Source organism: Phocoena phocoena, chromosome 3, assembly GCF_963924675.1.
Source record: "Phocoena phocoena chromosome 3, mPhoPho1.1, whole genome shotgun sequence".
NCBI classification, from domain to species: Eukaryota; Metazoa; Chordata; class Mammalia; order Artiodactyla; family Phocoenidae; genus Phocoena; species Phocoena phocoena.
Window position 1 is genome coordinate 52159919 of NC_089221.1, and position 16531 is coordinate 52176449.

Consider the following 16531-nt stretch of genomic DNA (forward strand, 5'->3'; position numbering starts at 1 on the left):
GCCGGTTTAAATAAAAATCATAAGAGCATGTCTGTACTGATTCTTTAATAGCATAATATCAGTTATAAATTGTGAAACTGTCACACTTCTACAGAGAAACACATTGCATTCAATGTTTACTTAAGCTTATGATGTATATTCCATTTGAGCACTTTGTAAATCAAACTAAGTACTGTTATACAAAAGCAAATTATTAATTATTTGTTAGACAATGCACATGTTAATTATTTTATGATCATACTTCTTTTGCTTCCCCACAGGGCTGAGCACAGAGCAAGTATATTTATTTGCCTTAATGGAGACTGAAAATCTTTGCCCGCTCCCCGAAGAGTCTGTAGATACTGCTGCACTCTAGTAATATTGAATTTTGGCCATAATTTTGGTAACTACTTCTACGAAATGCCATTATTAATAAGTAATGGCAGGCCCAGAGCACAAACAAAATCGTGCTGGTGTAGTTATATGCCGTTCTGATTTATTTGGGTCTCAGATATTAGAAAATGACCAGCTCAAGGTTAATTATAAAGCCGCAGTAAAAGGGCATTGATTCACTAGAAATTTTCTTTCTGGAGCATTATTTTTTAACATAACCTAATAAATTTCCTTTTTGACATTCAAAAGAACAATACTTAATTTTCCTTCTATCCAAATATATCAATTTGCTTTTAAAGGATTTAAGGTGACCTTCAGCAAGATAAGACAATTTAAAACTGAGAAAGAAGAAAGAAAAAGTAGGAATTGGAACATAAAATAGAAATGAGTCCAATCAATATAAAAGTACATACTAAAAGCCCTATATACCCGTTTCCCAAATTCATAGTCTCCATCAGCTAAATCCATTGAAGAGTAAGTATTAATAACATTTCAAAGATTGTCAATCATATTATCAAGTTAATTAAAACCTCCACATCTTTTCTGTGAGGTTAAGAGAGGTCATTTTGCAAGTGGGAAAGCTAAGACAATGGTGTTAACTGATCTGGTCTTGAATTAGTTGAGGGAGTTGGCACTAGAATCCAACTTTTGGTAGCTTGTTCAAATCTCTGGCCATTAGACTATTTCTCTTTAATTTTAAGTTTAAATGTTAGAATCCAAGGAGTAGGTGAAAGTGGGAAGTGTGGGAGAAACATGGCTCAGTGTGTCTATGTGTGACTGCTGCTGCCTATGCACTGTCTCACACTCACATCTCACACCTGGACCTCTACGTGTTATTACTCATCTCTTGAGCCCCTACAATGACCCAATCAGGAACCTCAAGTGTCTCAAGGTGCTGCTTCAGCAGGAACCCACAGTCCAACTGCCCTACCTGGCCCCAGTCTCCTGTCACCCAGCGAGGAGGAGGACAGCGGCCCAAACTGCAGCGGATGCGGACAGGGGGTTTGCTCTCCTCGGAACATTGTGCCGCTGGGAATGTTCTAGAAAGGTCACTGCTCTTGCACAGGACAATCCGATGCTTGAATCCTGGACCACATTTGGGAGTGCACTGTAAATAAAACAAATACTAATGAATAATGATAGTCTAAAGACAGAGAAAAATTTGAGGAAGGTCTTTCTCCAAGTAAATGTGTGTTTGGGTAAACAAGATACACACACACTCAATTCTAGGCAGTCTTACATATCTGAAAATTCCTTAAGTTTTTAAACAGAAGAACTTTTATCTTTTTCCCTACGGTCTTTAAGAGCTAAATCCAAAGTTTGCTTTTCTTGGCAGCATACTTTCTTCTTTTATTGTGTGTAGGCTTATTCCGTGATTCCTCCCTATTCTTGGCCATATTCAGTTGTGATAAGATTCTGCTAATTTTTGGAATGTGAAATCCTTGGTTTCTTACTTGCTAGGTGTAGTCTTCTGAAAAGAATTCTTATGTAACTAGTAGACCATCAGAAGTGGTCTTTGTGAAGCAAGCTAACGTTTGATTTAGATGTGTACGGTTGTCCCTCAGTATCTGCAGGGGACTGGTTTCGGGACCTTGGAGGCCACCAGAATCCGTGGATGCTCAAGTCCCTTGTATAAGATGACAACACATACCCTCCTGTATACGTTAGATCATCTTTAGATTACTTACAATACCTAATACGATGTAAATGCTATGTAAATAGGTGCCAGTGTATGGCAAATTCAAGTTTTACTTTTTGCAACTTCCTGGAACTTTTCTCCCAAACATTTTCGATCTTTGATTGGTTGAATCCATGGATGTGGAACCCAGAGATACAGAGGGCCAACTGTATTCTTAGAGTGTGCTAGCTAAGGATACATGATCACAGCTAAAGGTTTACTGTACAGAAAATCTCTAGACATTTGCTTGTCCATCAGTTAAACATAATGAATTTGACTGTTCTTTAGTTGGACCAGTCTGCTCTTCATACTGAGGAAAAGATCCTTCTTCCTATGTCATGAAGTCTATTACTTACCTCTTTTCCTAGTTAATTGGAGTGCTCTGTTCTAGAGCCACCTATTCAACGTGGTGGCTGACTGAAGTCCTCCAGCTTTCTCCCCTGCACATCTGAGCCCTTCCTTATAATCTGTACTTCTTCTCAGTGAAGTGAGACCCTTACCCACAATATTTTGAAGCCCTGTTTCTATACCTTTCATTCAAAAGCCATTTCCAAATTTCCTACAGGAACTACACTAGACTGGGGGGAGGGGAGACCATAAGAATGAATAAGTCAGTCTGTACCTCAAGGAGCTCCCAGTTTTAATGTAGGAGACATAGGTGAACACAAGGTTAAGTAACATAAAAGAGGATGCAAGAATATATAAATTCTTGTGCCCCTAATCACCAATTTCTTATTTTATAATTATGTGTTCATAAGTCTTCTCATTCCTACCAGACTATAAGCTCCTTAACATTATTTCATTTCTGCTTCATTTTCGTACACAACCTCACCCCCATCCTCAGGATCCAGCAGAGGGTTTTGAGAAAGCACTCTATAAATATATACCCTCCTTTATTTGGGAAGATGACGGTTTTGATTTACTTTTAGGTAAATCAACATGTACTAGTAGTTGTGGGATGGGAATGTCTTCTTGAACAATGTACATACCCCTGAGTGGCTTTGTCAGGGGTAACCCTTGAACCTGGATCATGTCATGGAAAGAAAGAAAAATATTAAAATTCTTTCAGGTGTAAATCAAGGATCTCATGAACACTCTTCATCACAATGAATGTGGTAACAGAGTGCATTTCCTCCAACTTAGAAAACCTTACATTAAGATGCATTTTGAAGGAGAATAACATCCAGTTCTTTCCAATATGGTTCCAAAAAAGGTTTTAGTTAGGGATTTAGAAATCAAGAGAGAAATTCCCGATCCCTGTTATTCTTTTTCACAGCCAAATCAACATCCTTATTTCTAGCTGCTGCCTCACTCTACCCATATACTCAGTCATCTGTTGATTTCTCTTTGTCTCCACTGCCACTAACCTTACTACAGACAAACATCACTTCCTACGTGTAACATTGCAATGGCTTTCTAACAGGTCTCCTGTTTCTTGTTCTTGCCTCCCTCCAATCCACTCTCTAAAGCACACAGCCAGTTATATTCTGTTCTGATTTTTTAAACAATCCTTCAGTGGTCTTCAAGATAAAAATTCAAACTCTTTAAATATCTTACTATACACTGATAGGAAGCCTCTGCTTACCTCTTCAGATTCACCTCTCCATACTCAACAAGGTACAGTATTCCTAGTGCCAGCCCAGTGCCAGCCACAAAGCTAATGCTGCTGCTCATAGTACTACTATGACTACTGCTGCTATAAATAATGATAATATTGATAGCAGCTGCCATTTAATAAACACTCTAGATAGCTGTGCTAAGCGCTGTAATTCACACAGTCTTCACAAAAATCCTGTGAGATGACAATTATTATTCTGTTTTTAAAATGAAGAAACAACCCAGAGTAAGTGATTGGTACAAAGTCATGCAGTGTTTAAATGACAGACCTAACGTTACCACCTACTTAGTGCATGTCAGACACTACACCACGTACTTTGCACATATTATCCCATTTAGTCCTCACAACAACCCTGTCGCTTTATCTATCGAGAAACCAAGACACGCAACCCTATCTTGCAATCATGCATTCTGTAGAATGAATAAAACCCTGATTCGAGTCTCTTGAGCTTGTCCCACTTGTGTCTGGTCCTCTTGACTTCTCACCAAGTCTCTTCCATCGACCACCAGTGTTAGAAGACACAGCCTTAGGGGACTTCTGTCACTCTCTTAATGCTTAATATTATTATTGATAATGATACCACTACTACCTTATATTCCATTAGAGCTTCACAGTTCACAAAATACTTTCAATACATTATTCTCATATAAGTTTTTGAGTCATGTTACAGGAAAGTTTAAGCAACTTAATCGAGGTTAAACAGACAGCAAGTGGTAGAGCTGGAACTAAATCCTAAGCCTTCTGATCTATACTTTAGCTTCTAGCATTGGCAGAAACAAAGTCTTGAGAATACATAAGAAGTATTAATTATTATAAAAATAAATGAGATAAAGTACAAGAGTATGGAAGGGTATTTCAGACTTTAGGGATAGAGGCAGAAACACGTTGGATGTACAGGGAATTCAGTTTAGTATTCAGTTTTAGTATTTTGAGGCTATGATTAATTTTCTATATTGGGAAAATTTACTGAAAAAGGCACTTGTGCCATTCCCCTTCCCTCTTCGCATTTTAAAAGCATACATATGTATACTAAAGCCTGGGACAAAAAAAGTCTGTCTGTGTACAACTGAGTCACTTTGTTGTACAGCAGAGATTGGCACAGCATTGTTAATCAACTCCACTTCAATACAAAAATTAATTAAGCCTAGGACATAGGTCTCTTGCTTATTCCAATATCCTTTGCCAGTAGCAAGAAGCTTCTGCTATTATTTGAAGACTGATGTAACATCTAGCAGTCTTTCCTAAGAGCCTATGCCAAAGTCTTGCTTACAGTTCTGGGAGGCAGACAATGCAAAGACAGACAATTCATTCATCTGTGTCTGAGAAGTCCCCAGGGAATCAAAGACAAAAAACCAAATAAGATCGATGATAATAGGGAGAAGAATAAAAAGAGAAAGCAACATTGAAATTTATTAAGTGTCAAGCAGCGTTCTAAGTCCTTTGCATGTCACAATTTACCTAATCTTCATGGAAACCTCACGAAGTGCTGTTCTCACACCCATTTTACTAGTGGGAAACTGAAGTACTGAGAAGTACAGATAAATTCGGATGGCAGCTCTGAAAAAGATAATGCTCTGAAAGGTAAATGTACAAAGACACAAACCCTCTGTGGGACAATGTGAAGTTATACGCAAAGCTTAACATATGACATCTTCTATTGAGGCAAGAAATAATTAAGAAAATTATAGCCCAAGCTCCACTAAATAAGTCACAGATATTCTATCCTACAGCACTGGAAGTAGAGATAATCAACTGGATTCTCAAAATAGTGAATGACTGAAAACTACATACTGATTCAATGAATATACCAGCCCTGAGCCCCGCAGATCTAGCCACAAATATTACATGCCTATAGCCAGAATCTCAACTCTGGTCTCTGCAAATATTGCACTTCTAGAGGGTGGCTGTAAAATGAAATGTCTAAAAATTGCTTGTAAAAAATAGTAAAGCCACAGGGATGCCATTTAGACCAACCTCGTTTTAAGTAGAACTCTATCCTGCAAATTCTTCTGACCTTATGTCAGAGATGTTCAAGCAGAGACATCCCTCAGCTTGTTCTTATTTTTGCTTCTTCCCTCTGCTTTATTTAGCTTACATTTCATCTTTGCCTCTCTAGCCTTCTGATGAATAAATATATTTATCTATCTGACAGCCTCAGTTTTATTTAGCTACCTAAAAAAACATGAAATCCTAGAAAAGCAAGATGCAACCACAATTATGTGTATGATTAATAGGCATTAAATTAATCATAAATGATTCAGAGCATGTTTCAGAGATAATCATTAGTCTATACCCATGTAAAGGGTATATTTTTTACACACTTTTTGAGTATGCAGTAAAATTCATTAGAAATCATTTGAAATTGAATACTTAGTAATAAAAAGTCATTTTTTTAGACTAAAGTCTAGTTATAAATATCAAAATTCATTCAATTCATTCTCGTAATAAACCATTAGGTAGCTGGGTGGAAGATAATTCAGCAGAAAATGATTCTTTAGTAAAATTACTTCTCTTACTATTTCTCTTCATTGCAGATAAATATCTTTTTTTCTTCTTTTATTCATATAATCAGAATCTTACAATTATTTAAAATCTGACCAGACCATTTGTTTTTTGTTCTCATCTCAGTGGGATATAGGAGGTGATTTTTATGAGAGATACATTTATACTTCAGTTCAACATTCTATGATTAAGAAGCAAAAACATATTTTGCAGAAAAAACATTTGAAACCACACCAGGGAAAATAATTTGGCTCTCACTTGTAAAGCATAGAAACATTAACATTTTGGGGTTAGTCTGAATTCTCTCTGGAGAGGTGGGTTTAATTTACTTAGTTATGGCATCAGAGTAGAACCTAGGAGTAAACAAGGTGACAGCACAAGTATCTACTAAAACAAAGAACAGTGCCTGGGTAGGAAGATTCCCCCTGCCCCATCCTTCTTAAGTAATGCTACCTAAATGTAAATCCCATCAGGTCAATTGAGTATGATGCCAGTCATCTATTTGTCCAAGAATAAGTTCAAGAAACAGAACTTTTTCAATGGGTACTCTGTGGGAGTCAAAAGAAACCACTCCTATACATCAAAAGAATGGCTAAGGATTGCTGGAGCCCATTCACAGTACACAGCAACACTTTAAGAGTCACATGCCAAGAGAGGGCAAAAACAGAAAGCCATTTAAGTTCAACATAGCATGGGTGATCTCAGGAGTGAGGCTAAATTGTAGGAAATGGGAAAGCCATGGCTTCATTAGTTTCACAAAGACTGCAGAAGAGCCATTTTCCACCAAGGCAATTTGGCTTAAATTATTTTTTTTTTGCCATAAGCACTGGGTGAGTTTCACTGATGGGGAAAATGAACACGGTTCCTGGCTTTGCAACAATGGAAATTTTACATTTAGAGAAGCCAGCAAAGAAAAGAAAAAGGTCAGAGGGTACATTCCTCTTACTGAAACATGTTTTCACCAGTTGAACCTCACCCTTGTGATTAGCAGAGCTCAGACAGCTGATATTTGGAATTGGGAAGGGGGCAGAAAGAGGAGGGAAGTTTTCATGGGCGTGTGAAAAAGATATCGTGTGAAACATCTTTGCAAAAGTTAAGTGAAAGAGGTTGAACACTGCGTGCTCTTCTGCTGGGACCTCCTCTTTTCATTAGTGGGAGATGTTACATTCCTCTGAGAAGAACAGGTTCCTTGTTCTCACTTTGTTCTCCATGGCTACTCAGACATTTTTTTTCACTTAATGCTATTTACTTTTACTTATTTTTAACTTATCTGGAGAAGAGGTAGGTTTTATGGTAAAGGGAAATGGAAGGGTGAGAGTGCACCCTCTCCTTTGGAAAATAAACAGGAGAGACTGAATGGGGACAAAAATCATCTCTTTCCTCCTGAACAAAGGATGAAGATGATGGTATAGATGATGTTCAACTAGAATCTTTGAGACGGCAATGGCAGGATTTCCTGACTCATGCTTACCCCAGAGTAGTTTTCCTGTGTTGTCTGTGGAGAGACAACAGGCACTATTTTTTGGTTTTTTTGGAAGTGATAGTCCCAACATGTGTACTCTATGCCCCCAGCTCCACTTCTCTCCCCTAAGCTTTGACTCAGCTATCTTAAAGAAGATAGCAGAAATGTGATTAAAAGTCCCCTTAACTTAAACGTATTTCTCCAGGCAGCTTCCAGGAGTACCTAACAGCCTCGCAGAGCCGTTTGAGCAAGCCACTTCTAAGACTGGGTAGATGAGAAGCAAAATGCTAAAAGTAGGGTAACTACAACCCGTATGAAGTTGAATTAGGAAGAAAATCTTAAAATGGTATTTGGAATGGAAACATACAGTAATATACATAATCTGTTCCTTAAGGTGATTATATTTGGTGTTTTATGTTAAAAATATAATGATACAGAAAAATGTAGATCCAGAGACCAATGTGAAGTGAGTCTGCACATGAGAAGATTTTGGCGTTTTAGTGGTCAGCAGAAGTTTTTTCTAGTTTCTGGTTTTGAACTTGTTGACTTTTCTCCACTTTTTGTAGAAGGATAATATGGTATAAAGTTCTGTATTCAAGCCTTCTTGTTACCTATCACTACTTTATTCAATCTTATCTTCCATTTATTCTTTAAAACAAATCCTTTTCTCCCACTCTACTTTCACCACATGATCTTTGCGTTTCTGTTCAGTTGCTTCTCTTATCAGGAATACTTCTCCAGTTTCAAATCTTACACTCCTACAACATTCAGCTCAACCCCCATCAACTAAAACGCCTTCTGAGCCTACTCCAGGCTATTCTGACCTTCTCAGCTCTGAATTTCTGTATCACTTATACATTTATACCTCACAATCCACCATTTTGTTAAACACTGTCTTATGTTATTCTCTTGCTGCTTCATGGACATTTCTTATTTTCCCAAGTTCTTGAGATTCTTCTGAATTCTCCATAGCTCCTATCCCAATGTGGTTAGAAAGTACCCAGTTATACTTACTGACTTGGCCTGAAACCCTAAAAATGTTGCAGCCAATTATCAGGTCTTCCATTAGGATTTTCCAATAACAACGTTGCCATCATTATCAAAGACTATTTATGAACTTCTATAAGGGTCTTGGGCACTGACTTGCAAGTAAAATAACTACTAACATGTGTACAATTCTGTAAAATGTCTTGTCTTTATCACTGGATTTTATCTTCCAAATGAATGTAGGAGTTAATCCACCCACTGTTAGGGAACAGAAGAGTTCATACTGTTTTCCATAACCACTGAATAATACTGAGAATATCTCTACATTTGATTGAAACACAAATAAAAGTTAGGTAGGCAGAATGTAATTACTGAAGCTGGACTATGGCCAGGAAACTTGGAAGAACACTCCCAACTTCTGCCAAAGATTCCACAGATAACCACAACCGGTCAGAATCTCCATTTCCATGTATCATCTTAAACACAGGTCTCTCTTTTAGCCCTGTGCCTCTAGCAAAATAAGGCCACTCAAGCAGTAAGATTCATAGGGAGAAAAGTTACATCCAGAGGTTCCTAAAGAACAATGTTTAATTTTTTTCTGTTGTTTATTTTTTGACAAACTTATGAGGTCTACAGGAAATACCTAAAGCAAGTACCACAATGTTTCCAGCAGGAAATGCATCCTGTTTTGCTAACTTAGAAAAATGACCTTTAGTTATATAGCCAGATACTCATTCTTTCTAACATTAACCAACACTACAGAAGGATTCAGTTCTTCTTTAGGAAATGTAGAGAATGGTACAGTGTGTATATTGTATATGTCTCACGCAGGATGAAGAGTCAAGAATTAACTCTACCTCTTACCTCATTTTTCATACGACCATTTTTCTGAGGCCTCGGGATTATATCAGACTTTTTATATATACATGTATGACAGAAAAACATTATCTTAGTCAGATCTTCCTCAATGATCATATAAGTGGAGGTAATGATAAAATCTGAATTTGACTTTTTGACAGTTATAACCCTCAACTCCGTGTTTCTTCCCCAGAAGCAATTAAAATATAGATAGATATATAACATGTGATGATAAATTAAACTCATACGTAAGATTTATATGGTTAGGCTGGAACATTACTTGGAAAAAAAGATATAACATATCACTAATTCTGAGCTTATAACGCTGTTCAAGAATAGCAACGAAGAAGAAAACCCACTTATAATATTCTCTCAAATTCACTTCAGGCTTGTTTTTTAATTAAATTGACGACTAGTTTCTCATTGATTTTCCTTACTCCAAAAACCTTTACTTCCTGGCAAGCAGCAAAAAAATATAACACGGCCAAATTCAGAGTTATGCAGCCCTTACTTGTTGAGTTCTAAGGTGCTCACATGCTCAGGTGTCCTTAATATTAAATGCTTTGGTATTGATAGCTAAGACATCTCAAAACATACAGCCTCAGATTTCCTTACTTCTGACCAGTCCAAAGCCACCCACTGTGGTGGACATGACTGGTTGTTGCAGGGCTCTTTTTCAATAGGCCGGTGTGTTAAACAACCACTGTAGTCCAGTGTCTCCTCCTCAGAAGGTCCAATCTTCCTGATGCAGAGCACTGCCCTTGTGCGCATCCCTCCATCACAAGTCTTGCTACATTCCAACCAGTCCCCAATGAACCACCTGCAACAAGAAGTGGAAGAAACACAGAAAAGCATTCCCTCAGTGCAGCCAGAGATTTCAGCAGAGTGAAGGCACTTTCTCAGTGGACTACCTCCTCTTCTCAGAAGAGCTAACATTTCAGTGTCAGTTGATGTGACAAATGACAAATGGAAGAACTGCTAAGGAAATGATAACCCACTGTCGGCTGCCTTCTAGAGCAGAGTGCATGGGCTTTGGAGCAGGCAGAACCCAGGTTCAAACAAGCAATGCACTATGTGTTTTTAAACTTCTTTTTGTCCTTTTTTATTAATTTCTAAAACGAGGATAACGATATCAATCATGAGATTGTCCTGAGGAGTAAGCAAGGTAACATATGAAGCTCCAAGCCATGTGCTGGTAAATGGTAACAACTGGTTCCTCATGGGAGGGAAGGAGTCCTGATTTGTTGCATTTGCCAGTTTCTGTGGTATAAATACTTCGCTATGGCTAATTTCAGCCTATCACCTTGACATACTGAACACGAACAAGAGAAGATATGCTAGTAATAGGGTCTCAGGAGCTTCTAACAGTGTCTAACACACAACAAACAAGAAACAGTAGCCATTTTTATTATTACATTGAGGCAGGTTCTCCCTCAATTGAGGACTTTGTGATAAAACCACACTACAGGAGCTAGGGATTTGTTTTCTGCTTCCCAGAAATGAATGTCATGCTCTGCGTAAGACAGACGTCTTTATTGTCCTCACAGGGGCAGAGATGGCCCAGGTATCCATCCAGAAGCCTTGAGAGTCCTAAAAACTCTGTGGTAAAAGCAGAGCCCTGAGCCAGCTCTGTGAAAACATGGAGATCCCTTGCTTTGACCCCTTTACTCTTAAAAACAGCTTCTACACAGCTAATGTGGGAAGAAAGAGAAATGTCTTAATAAATGAACATATCTCACATTTGTAGGTATACCACTCCTAAAGTCATCAATGAACTTTCATATATACAATTTCAGGTGTGTGTGTGTGTGTGTGTGTGTGTGTGTGTGTGTAGCATTTCTGCAGGACTCACTCTTTTGGGCACATTAATTGGTCCAAGGGTATGAATCATGATCCCAATCAGACCAATAAGAATTCAGCTTTAGAATTTTTATATCTCAACGATAGCAAAAGGGATGCTTTCCTTTCTGGTCACAAAGGTGTATAAAGATATAAGAGCTGATGATGGCCATGTCCCCTGTCAAGTGGAATTAGCTGATCTGAAAGAATGCAGAGGAGCTAGAGAGTCCTGCAGGTATTTGAGTGCTTGATTCCAGCCATTCCTGAAGCTAGGTCCACTCTTACGATTCCCTCAGCTTTGTTATATAAACCAACAAATCCTCTTAAGCGCAGAAGATAGCCAAAGTTGAAGTTGTGTTATTTCCAACCAGAGTCCTGACTGATATATTATTGTATTTAATGTAATGAATATATGCTGAATGCCTTCTATGCTCAAGGCACTGTGCTTTGTTTTACAGAAGAAAGTAAGACCCAGTGTTAGGAAAACAGTTCTCCAAAATCATGAAAAGTGCAATGATGGAGCTAGGACTAGATCCCCCATCAGTTGATATCCACTGGATTTCATTTATAACACTGCCAAATAATAGAATCCAGATCACAAGCATGAGGTCAAAAGACATTTTCTTCAATCCGTGCTTTATAAATCACACATATATCCTAAATGGATATGCTCATGCTCTTGGTAGGAGAGTAACCAGAGAGAAGAGTACTAAAGTTTAAGAACAAATTTCACCTCTTTTCACGAACTTAGCTCATTTGTGCCAGTTTTGTACGTGGAAGATAATACCTTAGTGAAGTCAGAGTACTAGTATCCTAAATTTGAGCCTACACTCAGCCAAATAAGCCACAATGGCCTTTGTTTATTATTATTTTTATTTTCTTTACTTACAGAGGGAAACCAGCATTTAGAAATATCATAATTAACCAGTTTCTCAAACTTAAAAATATATTTTGTCAAAAATTTTAAAATTTTCAACATAAGATTTCTTTAAAGAATGGCAATTTAATCCTGAATTTAAAAAATCTGATATTAACATTTTTTTTCTAAGTCATTTTCCAGAGGAGATTTAAAGTGATTTTCATATTCTTTCCATTTTATTTTCCGCAGATGAACAGGATCCTAAGTTGTTAGTACCATTTTTGGTAAAGAGGAAAATGTGTATTGAGAATAATAACTTGCATGCCAGCCATAGTGAAACTCTGATTCAATTCGCAGCAGTGATTTCATCACCAAGATTAGGGGATAAAACAGCAATGTGTATAACTCGGCCACAAAAAGTTCAGTCATACCACCTCCAGCCATGATCTCATTAGGTCTCATAATGTAAGAGGGATGGAGGCCTTCAAATTAAACACAGGTGCCCAGAGTAACAGCAGTGATTTCAGGAGGTGTTGCTGTTTTTTTTGGTGCACGAGGCCAGGGCCACCTCCGCCTTTTTATTCTTCGTCCTCTCTTTTATTGCCAACCATCTTTTAACCTAGATGTATCACTCTAGCATTTAACTCAGAATGTATGAAAGTAAAAATATTAACTACACTTCCAATTTTCCTTCTGACTTTAACTTTGATTTCAGGTTTCACATTCAGTCCCTGTTGCATCTTTATTGCTCACCAAATCATCCCTTCCCATGTCTCTCTAAAGGATTAAATCACCATCCAGTTATTTAAATAGTTTTGCAATTTTACCACTGCATCTATTAGTCCCAGTTTCACCACTCTCCTGTCTAGTGTAAGACAGACTGCTTCCTTCAACTTCATTCTCCATGTATTTGACCCTCTGATGACATTCTCCCTATTTCTCTTTTTCATCCTCTAGTTTCAGTGGTAAAATATGAGCACGAAAATTCTCTCTGAGACTATCAATTGCTGAATTATTATAATCTGAATAATACTGGGGCTATTTCTTTCTGAGCTGAAGACCCAGTGATAAAATTGTCTTCATCCTCACCAGGATGAAGAAGCTATACAGTTTAGTGGGATTCACGTTTGAGTGTCTGAAATGAGTGGCTTGATGCAGCCTGTGTAATCTGATCTATATTATCTGTACCTTAAGAGGACAAACAATAATATTGAGGGAAGAGAATGAGATGATGGGAGTTGACTTATATGATTTCTATGATTCCTCCCAGGTCTTACATTTTGGAGTTTTATAGAGGACTCTGATGATCTTTCTCTAAACTTAAAATAACAGATTATAGTCATCCATGGGGTGAGGTGAAATGACTCAAAATAAAAAGATACTATTAAAGAAAACCTAGCCCCTGGGTAAAAATCTCTCTCCAGTCTGACCATCCTTTTGCCCTTCTGCTTATAATTCTTACTGTACTTAACATATTTTGCCTTGTACTATAGTTATTTTTATATGTATTTGCCCAATTAGATTGTCCTTAGGAAAAGGAACCATTTCCTAAGGCACAGTGCCTTCCATATCGCAGTTGCTTAAAAAAATGTCTTTTAATTCTTGGTCACGGTATTATCACAATGTACTGTACTCCATTGTTTTTACCTTTCTGATCTTCGCAAATTTAAAAATCACAGTAACATACAGGAATTATATTCAGTATCCAAAGACTCTTCAAATGGGTCATATATACAAATATTCTTGCTATTAAAAGATAGTATGGTCAAAACTGAACTCTTGGCCTTTCTCTTTGGATTCCAACTCAACATTACTTCCTTTTCTTACAGTGGGGCACTAGCTTCCTATCAGTCATGCTCTTTAATATCAGCTCCTCCCTTTTCCTTTTCCTAATTATTTCTGCCTATGTCATGAATCCTACCATTTTCATTCAATGCCTCTAGAATTCTTGTTTTTTTCCTATCCCTAGTCACCTCACCATCTTGACTACTATTCTTTTTCTCATAAAAGAGTTGCTGCTCTGACCACATTACTTTTTTCCAGCAAGGCTTCCTCTGGCCTATCAAGGTCCTCCAAATAAACATTATTATTATTATTTCTTTACCAATGCCTCTTTTGTCTATTCTTCCTAGTCCCCTGTATTTTCTTTATGCAGAACAAGGATAAACCTTACTGCCCTCTATCTTTCCATACTCTACTTATAAAATCTCCAATATGACTAAAGGACATTTAAAATATTTCATTAGATAATTTCTGATTAAAAAATACCATTTAGGATTTTAAATTAATGGTATTGGGAAAACAATAATATTTGAAAATAAATATAGATCCTTTTCTCAAAGCAGGCAAATATATTTCAGATAGAGTTTACCTTAAAAAAGAACTTTGAAAGTATAATCATAAAGTGGGTAAGGCCTTCATAACATTATACCAATGAAAGAAATAAAAGTTTGATAGTTTTCCTACATAGTATTTAAAAAAACTTTTATAAGTAAAAATAGATCATAACACCATAATATGGGAAATATATAACAAACTAGGAAAAAATATGTCTAAAATAGTTAATATTCTTAATACATTGAGTTAATACAAATCAATAACAAAATGATAAGCTCTTCAGTAGAAAAATGGGTCAGGCCATGAAGAGCAAAAAAGAAGTAACACAAATGGCCACTGAACATAATTTTAAAATGTTCAGCCTCACCAGCAATTCTAGCACAAAAAACAAAATAGCAATTAGATATCAAGGGTTTTTCTTCCCTATAAAATAGTTAAAGATTGTTTTTAAAATAACACCTGGTGTTGTTCAGTTCAGGAAAATGACGGTCATATACGTACTGTTGGTGGGAATATACATTCATACATTCTTTCTAGAGAGCAATTTGACAGTTTTTCTCAGAGAGTAAAATATAATTCCATTTGAACCAGAAATTTTATTCCTATTCATTTAGCATAAGGGCATAATTATAGAGAGCAAAGTTTTAGTAGCAAAAACGGTTAATGCTGTGGAATAGAAAGGGATCAAAAGCTAGGACCCAGACAAAATTGTTCAACAGTGGAAAACCACTTTAAATAAATAATGACATATCTACTAAATGTTGTAGATGATGTTTAATGTTCAGAACAACATAATGTTCAATATGTTGAGAACTGACTACAAAGCATCATAAAATAATATAATTCCATTTTTTATATACATGTGCCTATGTAGACATAGAAAAAGATGAAATATATAGATCAAAATATTAACAGTGGTCTTACAATATTGCGTCTTTTTAGTTTCTTCTTTCTACTTATCTGCATTTAAAAAATTTTACGCTTTAATATGTATGACAAAACCCAAATATGATTATCACACTGTCATCTGAAAAACCTTCTCTCTTCCACACTCATTTAAAGTCTTACTGAATTCAGTAGTTTTTCAGTGAGCCTTATCTCTACAATACCAATGCCTACTGGGAATCTTATTACATATGACAACCATTCTGAATAATTAAGACTTCCTTTTTCATAGTCTGAATTCAAAGGAATAAAGAAGAAATTAAAAAGGAACTAAGAAAAACTGGACTGATAAAAGAGAAATATTTTAAATACGTATCATTAGATCTTTCCAACAAAGAAAACTGTTTGTCTAAATTTTCTATCTTTTTCAAATTCCATTTTCTTATCTCCAAACAACAAAAAAAGTTAAGAAGTAACTTTTTATTTCTGAACTACAAAAGGAAGGGAAATATGAAACAATTTTAATTGCGTAGGTTAATTCCAATATGTCAATTATCCTTAAAATGTTAAAAAAAAAAATCTCCCATGTAATATACAAGCACATGATATATGGAATGAAATGACCAACCACTGGAACCTCAAAGGATGTTTGAATAGCATTTGAACTTAAACAAATAAAAAAGCTGAGGCCAAAATAGAACAGGTGTGACCAGGCCCACTCAGATGCCTTAAATGGCTGATCATGACAAACATAATACTTAAAGTACTGAGTGTCAGGGAATTAATTTACTGGGTTGAGGCTCACAATTATATGAAAATATGCTTAAGTTATTGGAAACGTCAAAAAATATCTTGTGGTTTTTGAGCATCACTTTGTTTTATATAGCTTTTCAGTTTCTCTTGAGATAAATTTATAAAAATAATTAGCAGAAGAAAGGAAAATAAAAAAACAAATATCTTGCCTTTGTAATACATATCATAGGTTGTATTTCTATACTTTCTCATGTCTGGCTTTTAAGGAGTTAGTTACATGGTGATCACATTTGAAAAAGAAGAGACATGAAATTTTAAAAGTCTTAGAATAAAAACTTCTATCACCCTAGATTCTGTGTTCCTTATTTGGTAGCCACTGCC

General features: G+C 36.4%; 1 protein-coding gene across 1 annotated transcript in view; it reads right to left on the minus strand.

The window, feature by feature from the left end:
* The window catches only part of ADAMTS6 (ADAM metallopeptidase with thrombospondin type 1 motif 6), a 262282-nt gene that overhangs the window by 15089 nt on the left and 230662 nt on the right, over positions 1–16531 (minus strand). The window contains exons 21-22 of the mRNA XM_065875405.1: positions 10093–10297; positions 1304–1480 (exon numbers count right to left, since the gene is read on the minus strand). Of these exons, the coding sequence (XP_065731477.1) occupies positions 1304–1480; positions 10093–10297 (382 nt within the window). The remainder of the gene's footprint in view (positions 1–1303; positions 1481–10092; positions 10298–16531) is intronic.